General features: G+C 40.6%; 1 protein-coding gene across 1 annotated transcript; it reads left to right on the forward strand.

Moving 5' to 3' along the window:
* Nucleotides 1–960: 960 nt before the first annotated feature.
* yrdc (yrdC N(6)-threonylcarbamoyltransferase domain containing) lies at nt 961–8222 on the forward strand. Its single transcript, XM_061050182.1, has 6 exons — nt 961–1222; nt 3099–3294; nt 5046–5160; nt 5234–5353; nt 5539–5669; nt 7470–8222. The coding sequence occupies exons 1-6, from the start codon at nt 1051–1053 to the stop codon at nt 7537–7539; spliced, it is 804 nt and encodes a 267-aa protein (XP_060906165.1). The 5' UTR covers nt 961–1050; the 3' UTR covers nt 7540–8222.
* Nucleotides 8223–8330: the final 108 nt, after the last annotated feature.

The raw sequence follows: 8330 nt of genomic DNA on the forward strand, positions 1-8330 counted from the left end.
AAACCCAAGATTAACTTTCAGAAATCAGCACCAAGTCCCAAATGTGCTGTAGTGAGTAAAAGAGCTCACCGCTAGAACATCAGTGAGATCCTTCAGGTCGATCAGGACTGTGTTACAGAGATGGATCTTCTCAGACAGGGTCGCCAGTCTGCTCTCCACGTCCTCCAGGTTCTGTGGAGAAGAAAACATGTCGCTTACCCTTCAGTTTGGGCACTCAGTAAAATGTTCAAGCTTCAGATTTTGGCTGACCTGTGTGACCTGTGAAACGTCCTCGTCAGTCCGCAGAGTCAGACTGTCTTCTGTACAATCTGTAACTTTAAAAACAGAATTAGAAAAGTGGAAGCTTGACCACTATGCTGTAAATGCTCATCAGATATTTGTTTTACCTGAGTCTGAGGCCATGACTACAGACATATTTTTTCCTGTTAACGCTGTATTTCCAAAGTTGATTTGTCTACCTGCGTTTTAACGTCGGAGTTCACAGGTGATTTAAATTCCACTAATTAATGTGACGTCAGGAGGGTAGACAGGTCACGTAAACTATTATTTTATTGCATGTATGTTTTTACTGAATGAAGAGATGGCAGAAAAATGCTTTCCCGTACATAAGGTTTTATAACGTGAAATAATATATTTAATAGGAAGAATATTTTACACTAAACTTGATAAATATGATAGATCATTTAAAACGCCTCGAGGGTTTATTGATAAACAAGAAAACACTTGGGTTCTGTTATTGACGCTTTGTGGGTCTCACCAAAAATATCAACTTTTGTGTTATTTGTATGTACTTTCTATTAGTTTCAGAGTTTCAATGTACGGTTTTACTTCATTAAAAACTCCAGGGTCGTTTGGTGTGCATTGTAATGTTAGGCCTATATTTTTAGATATGTTTAGATGAAGCATTGCGAGAGTGTATGGCTGCTGGCCCTTTAAGAAAGTTGGCGTCATTGTTTGGGGGCGTAACCCGGAAGACTCCTGTTATTTCATCAGGCTACAGCCAAACATGCTGCAGCCCCGGCTCTGAAATGACAAGCCAGCTTCGGTTTCATGAGGTCTGTCTTTAGTATTGCAGTTAAATTGGTCAAATCGAGAGGAGCTCACGGTTCAGTGTCAGCCCAACGCCTCGGAGGAGAGATGTGTAAAGAGCTGAAGACCAAAGTGCTGCGTTTACTGCCGCCGACCTCCAATGGGCCGTCTGTTCATCAGGGCAGTCAAACAGGTCAGAAACTACACGTGGGTGCCTGATATAGCCTGTATTGTTGAATTTGGGTGACTGGTGGATTTTAACTGGTGAGGGAATATTGTCATGAACTGTTTGGCTGCCGGTAGTGACACAGACAATAAACATTGCACAGTGTTACATCAGATTCCTGTTTTTCCTGCCGTCATGTGTGACATGGACCTGCCCCAATGAAAAGCAACACCTATAAAGAACTCACTTCAGTGTCCAATGAGACAGTGAAACTCATAAAGCTACGAACAGCTGTCATCAGTGCATCCAATTAGCATTTATAAAGTTTTCAGTCGGCACTTCATATAGATTACAGATGTTTGGCCAAGCTTTGGGCAGATTAACCATATCCTTTAAAGAACAGAATAAAGATGTAATATAGAAGAAAGTTGTGTAAAATACTCCTTTCAGTGAAAGGGACTGCTGCTCAAATATATGGTATAGGAAAATCTGCACTTCACAGCAGCTGAAGTATTTGAATCATGAAAATAGACACTGTTTCTATTTATAACACTTGTTATCTTTACCCTTTATTCTCTTAAGGTTACTGATGGAGAAATCCCAGGGATTAGATGGTTGTCTTTGAGGAGACACAGCACAGTTGATTGGGACATGATGTGGAATAGACTAAAGGCTGCACAGTTCATCATCATATTGTATTTTGTAATAGCAGATGCTGCAGGAATTTTATATACCGTGCAGCCATTGACTTGATGTAGAAGTGGTCACAATCAATCAATTTTTATTTGTATAGCGTCAACTCATAACAAGTGTTATCTCGAGACACTTTACAAAAAGCAGGTCAAATATTTACTCTTTGTCTGTTAACATTACAAAAGAGCAGGAAAAAAGACCTTACTCATTGTTATGTTACAAAAAGCAGGTAAAAAGACCTTACTCATTGTTATGTTACAAAAAGCAGGTAAAAAGACCTTACTCATTGTTATGTTACAAAAAGCAGGTAAAAAGACCTTACTCATTGTTATGTTACAAAAAGCAGGTAAAAAGACCTTACTCATTCTTATGTTACAAAAAGCAGGTAAAAGACCTTACTCATTGTTATGTTACAAAAAGCAGGAAAAAAAGACCTTACTCATTCTTATGTTACAAAGACCCGGCCTATCCATCATGAGCACTTTAGCAAAGCAGCAAAAGTTACAGTGGTAAGAAAAAACTGCCTTATTAAAAGGCAGAAATCTTCGGCCGGATCCCCGGCTCATGACGAAACAGTCTTCACAGGCCTAGACTGCACCGGGCTTGGAAAGGGGATAGGGGGAGAGATGGGATAAGATGCAGGAAGAGGGATACGGCGCAAGGGGGTTGGGGGGGAGGCAAGCCGTCCATCAACAATCCGGTGGGGACAAGAAGCGTTAACAATTATGATGCATTTATCTTGAAAAGTAATGGACGCGTGATTACTAGGTCAAACTAGTTAACAAGAAGCAGCTTTTTAGGAGAGTGGCCTAAATGATGTGAAATATTGCGACTTTTAATGCCTTGTATTGGGTTAACTTCGACATCTCCTACACTTCTCTCAATGCAGCTCAGATGTTGCCACCATATACTGATTTCACGGGAAAAGTAGTACTCTCCATCGAGAGGTAACAGACTGTACATGTGAAACTGGTTGAGGGCCCTTTAGTGAGCATTTATAGAGCCATTGATGTCGAGTGTTAGTATCCACCTCTGCTAGATCATCTCCTTCAGCCCTCGCTCACTACCCCCAAATCCTACAATATAAAACTCAGCAGTCTGAGGCAGTGTTATTGATTATTATATATGTTTCTGAAGCCTTGATGTTTTATCATCATGTCTTTTTGCGATGCATGATGCCTAATTGAACTTTGTCGTGTTTGACCTGCAGACAGTGCTGAAATCTTGAGCTGCACAGTGAACGCTCTGAAGGAGGGTCACGTGGTCGCTGTGCCCACCGACACCATCTACGGCCTGGCGTGTCTGGCCCAGAACTCTGAAGCCATCAGGAAAACCTACGACGTCAAAGGCAGGAATGGACACAAGCCGCTGGCCATCTGTGTGGGAGAGATTGAGGATTTCTATAAGTAAGCACACGTGTGGGTGTCTGCTGGTTTACCTGCCGAGTGAGAGGACGGGATGCTTTTTGATGTGGATTCTTTCTTTCTTTTTTTTTAGGGGTTTTGAACAGTGACTCTGAGAAGCTCATACAACAGAGCAAAATATCGTGTTATATGTTGTGTTTAGGTGTCAGTCCCTCCGTGTTGCAGAGATATGAGTCATAAGAAGAGGAGTCACACTTAGAAGAGGCTGACTTCCTTTTTTCACACCAACAAGACACAAATCTGCATTTTGAGTGACAGGCACACCTCCTGTCGCACAAATGCCCATCTTTACATACATTATTCTGATTTATTCAAATAAAGCTCCTTATTGAGTAAAGTGTTGATTCATAGATTAGTCTTTTAGTCTATAAAGATTCATGAGGGAGAGTGCCCAAAGTGATGACATAACATTGCATTTAACATCAAATAGTCTACTAATCCAACGACTGTTCAATGACTCTCTTAATTGACGATGTTAAATAGAAAATCCTGACATAAAAGTAGCTGGACCTTTTACTAACAGGACTTTTTTCAGATTTCTGCGATAATTTTTTTTTTTTTAAACATGTAATCAAATATCAGAAAACGAGAGCGTACCCTTTTTTGATCCACTTACAAATAAAAGTTGTAGACACATTTTAAGACTTGTGGTGATCGTGCGTTTGAGGCCATAGCACCAATCCTCTGGAACTCCCTGCCCATCTCATTACGACTTTTTGACTCTGTTGAGTTTTTTAAAAGGCAGTTTAAAAACGTTGATGATTAGAAAGGCTTATGGGTAATCAGGTCCACCCAGTCCACTCATTGATCTATGTTTTTCTGTGCCTGGTTATAGCAGGATTTTATAACGTTGGTCCATGAAGTACTCGTTTGTTCGTGTTTTTATTATATGTATGTTGTTTTTTGTTGATGTAAAGCACTTTGTGGCCTTTGTCTGTGAAAAGAGCTATATAAATAAACTTTACTTTACTAAAGTATTTCTGAGTAGATCACAAAATTATACAAAAAGGAGAGAAAAAAAACTTTCAAATGAAAACATTACAGTGCATGCACCACAAACTCAGAAATGCAGTTTTTTTTTTTACCACCAGTGTTGGGTAATGTTACTTTAAAAATGAACTGGTTACATAACAAGATTACTGCGATTAAAAAGTAACTTCTTATGCTACTGTGTTACCTCACAAAAATGAAAACCCCTCTTAACCCACGCTGACTGTACGCCTTTGCCGTCATTGCACGGCCTCTCTTACAGTCAGTAATCTTTAACTCTGCTGCCCAATAACAGGAATGACAGACACAATGTAACGCATTATAAAAGTCAAAATAATGGGAATATTACCACTAAGTAAAAGCTGCCCTCTCTGCATGCGTGCTGACACATCAGATTGCTGACTTGCTGCTCATGCCCAGAGGACGAGAAACAGAACATTGAGATGCTTCAGGGATTCTTTTCTTTTCAATTTTTCTTTTCTTTTGAGGCGACAAAGGAAGAGGGAAATGCAGCAAATGTTTCACTAACTGATTACCCTTCTATTAAGAGAATACTTTACGTGCTGAACTATCGTGTTACGTTACTCGTCACTGCAAAACTGTAATCTAAGTACTCTTAAAGGATTACTTTGTAACCTGTTACCTCTAACACTGTTTACCGCACATGATAATGACTTCCTCTACTGTACCAGAATGTTTGAAAGCACTGCACTACATGACCGTGTTTGTGTTTCCCTGCTCAGGTACTGTAAGGTGACAGTGAAGACGGCGCTGTTAGGGGACCTGCTCCCGGGTCCTGTCACTCTGGTGTTTGAAAGATCGGAGGTCCTGAACACCGATCTCAACCCCTTCACCTCAGTAAGCAACACCCACGTTGAAGGCCATATTGTTGAGTGAATGTCGATCACATGTTCACGTGTGTGTTTATCAGCTTGTAGGCGTCCGTATCCCTGATCACGCCTTCATGAGACGCCTCTGCCAGATGTGTGGAGAACCACTCGCACTCACCAGCGCAAACATCAGCTCACACACCAGCACTGTGGCCGTACATGTAAGTGTGTGGGAGGAAAAATAATTTAGGCAATGTTAGGATAGGGTTTTCCGATGTTATTTAGTCCCCTTCCTAGCTCGTAGATTCAGTTTGGAAGTGTGTTTCTCTTCCTTGTATCTCTTCCTCAATAAAGTCAAACTAGATTGTAATTTTACTCTTTAATGCTGCTGTTTCTTTCTGTGAAGGAGTTCCAGGAGCTCTGGCCGAAGCTAGCGGTGGTTGTGGATGGAGGACCAATAGGAGACGAGAACCGCCTCGGATCAACGGTGATCGACCTGTCAGTTCTCGGCAAATACCGCATCATCAGACCCGGCTGGTGAGTTCATGATGTTCAGCTTTCACTTACTGTAGAGACATGTGACATTGTCATAACAGTTCTATCCACGCAAATCATTCAGGCTAATTATTTTTTTGAAATTATATCATTTGTAAGCTACTTTTTAATCTATCGTTTAACATGAATGTCATTTAGGTCAGATTGTACTTCCATGTAACAAAGCTGCACCGCACTGTCCCTACAGAGTGACGGTTCAGATGTCAGTCATCAATAAATATTGATCAGAACGATCTGTGTTGACACGGATGACATCTGATGCAGTCACCATCGCACATCAATAGAATAATTATTTCTACATTTCCAAACATTTGCCTTCTCCAAGATCCACACACTACATACTGATTACAAATAAGTGTTAAGTATGTGTGAAAGGGAAAAAAAAATCAACTGAACTAAGTTCCTCCAAGGCCTAGAGTATGCGATCAGCAGTTTGGAGAGTGATAGTTGATGCCAGGAGCAAAATCCTGCAGTCCGTCGAGTGTCGGCTTGAGGCTGGCTCCATGAAGTCGCATACACACCACAAAAAAAGCCTGTTTTTTTTACAGCAGACATTAACACTTTTAAAGCCTGGGACAAAAATGATTGTGTTCTGATTAGTTATTGACCTCATGGGCACACATCCCACCTGCGGCTCCTTCATCGCATTTTTCGATCCCAACTTTTTATGTCCCTGAATTCCGACTCTTATCTGCTGTCCTGCCTCTACAATAAAGAAATCAAAAGTAGAGCCCCGGCCGTATATCTGATGATATTAGCGTATCCACTGACTATAGCTATCAGCTAAATTTTGCAGATATGCGCCGATATGTCGATTTTTTCCACCAGTCAAATAGCATTTCATTTGAGCATCACTTTATTACACTAGCATTTCTCTTTCTGGCTGTCACCAGCAGAGGGTGCTATACGGATTACAACAAGCATTATCACTCTCCAAAGTGTCAAGTGCTGATGCACGTACATGCGCAGTTATTTTCCAGTTTGTGACGCTCTTTGCTTTGTTATATATCTATTCCACAAGTGCTTGATAACTGCAATTGATGGATCAACACAATAAATATGTATATATCTAAATCTAAAGATTGAAATAGATCTAAGAAAGATATCGGCTAGTATATATAAATCGGTATCTGAGTTTTTCTCCCCACTATCAGTGTCCGCCCTACTGTTAATACAGTGTGTGGATCCTTTCTTGATTTCTTCCTTCAGTTTGATTTTTGATCCATCTCCTGTGAAAGTTTCTCTTTGGATATGTGTACCTTAAACCTTATTCTGTCTTCAGCCAAAAGATCACACAGATGTCAGCAACACATTCTCACATTTTGCCATTGTCCAGACTTCAATGTAAGACGAGCAAATAAACCCAAGACTGAAGTGTGATGCGACCGTTCTTCCAGGTTTTTCTCTTTTCCTGCATGGCTCAGTCATTTCTGTGCCAAAGGTTAATTTCTTAGAAAGATCCACCTGCGTTCAGCACCTGCTAATGTTACGGCTTTCTGCTGTGTCATTAAAAAACACAGTCGTCCATCAGTGGCAGGATCATCCGTCTTCTGTGCCTGCTGAGATGAATCATGTGCAGACTTGCTATTTGAATATCATGACCACAGAAAGCAGGAAAGGTTTTTTTTTTACAGTAACTGCTTAACAAAAAAAAATAGCCACAGTTAATGTCATGTTCTCTCTACAAATGATGCGCCTCCCCAACCTTCAAACCTCTCACATCTGAAGAGTGCAGGAGAGTCGCTACATTAAACAAGAAATGACTGTGTTTTCTCTTTCCAGTGCCCTCTCCTCTACGGTTGATGTGCTGGAGCATAAATATGGACTGTCAGAGGACCCAGGGGAAGCATGATCTTTGAACTTTGCGCACTCCACAACGCACAGCCGACTTCCATCCCCGGGGTTCCTCTGAAATGATGTGTCCCTTTTTCATGCACACATGGAAGAATGATTGTCCCGGGAAAGAACTGAACTCAGGGAAAGTCGAAGCGTTAAAACTTCTGATGGTCGATGGTGGCTGCTCTGAGGTTTGGACTCTCTTCTCTATTTTCCGCTTGGATGTCTCTACTGTCATGGGATGAATAAAGCTTTTTTTTATCTTAACCATTTCTTTAGAAAAAAAGAGGGGAAATGTTTGCATTAAAGTTAAACTATAAGAATGTGGCAAACCCGAGTTAACGATGGTTTGAGTGTTTAATTGGATGTAATATTTCTGCAAAGGTTTGAGTTGTAGTGGTCACACATATTTCTATAGCCTGAATAAGACTTTGTGCTAACACGGGACATGGGAGTGTCATCAATAATATATATAAAACCTATTTTGTGCCCAGAAGTATCTATTCAATTCTACAAGATGCAAAACACTGTAATATTTCAGGGTAGGTTTGGATGATTTGTCAACAAAAGTACATGTTCAAAGCTGTAACATTTGTTTTTAATTCTGGTCTCCTGGTGTAACTTTGTTTTATGGCTTTTACAACCTTGGCCCCGCCACAATAAAAGTTTTCCCCGCCTTTTCACAGGCACATCAAACTACCTGAAATGTTCTTCTGTTTCATTTCTGAAATCATCATTGGTTTTCCAGCAGTGTGTGAAATACAGAAAACTAGCAAAAACTACTCTGAAGCCCCCTTCACACCCAGA

This window comes from Labrus mixtus, chromosome 11, assembly GCF_963584025.1.
Source record: "Labrus mixtus chromosome 11, fLabMix1.1, whole genome shotgun sequence".
NCBI lineage: Eukaryota > Metazoa > Chordata > Actinopteri > Labriformes > Labridae > Labrus > Labrus mixtus.

Excerpts from the sequence above, each read along its gene's own strand:
- yrdc (XM_061050182.1), top strand. The coding sequence starts at position 1,051 with ATGAGGTCTGTCTTTAGTATTGCAGTTAAATTGGTCAAATCGAGAGGA. Across the intron at positions 3,295-5,045 it reads GAGATTGAGGATTTCTATAA|GTACTGTAAGGTGACAGTGA; the intron begins GTAAGCACACGT and ends TTCCCTGCTCAG. Across the intron at positions 5,161-5,233 it reads ATCTCAACCCCTTCACCTCA|CTTGTAGGCGTCCGTATCCC; the intron begins GTAAGCAACACC and ends TGTGTTTATCAG.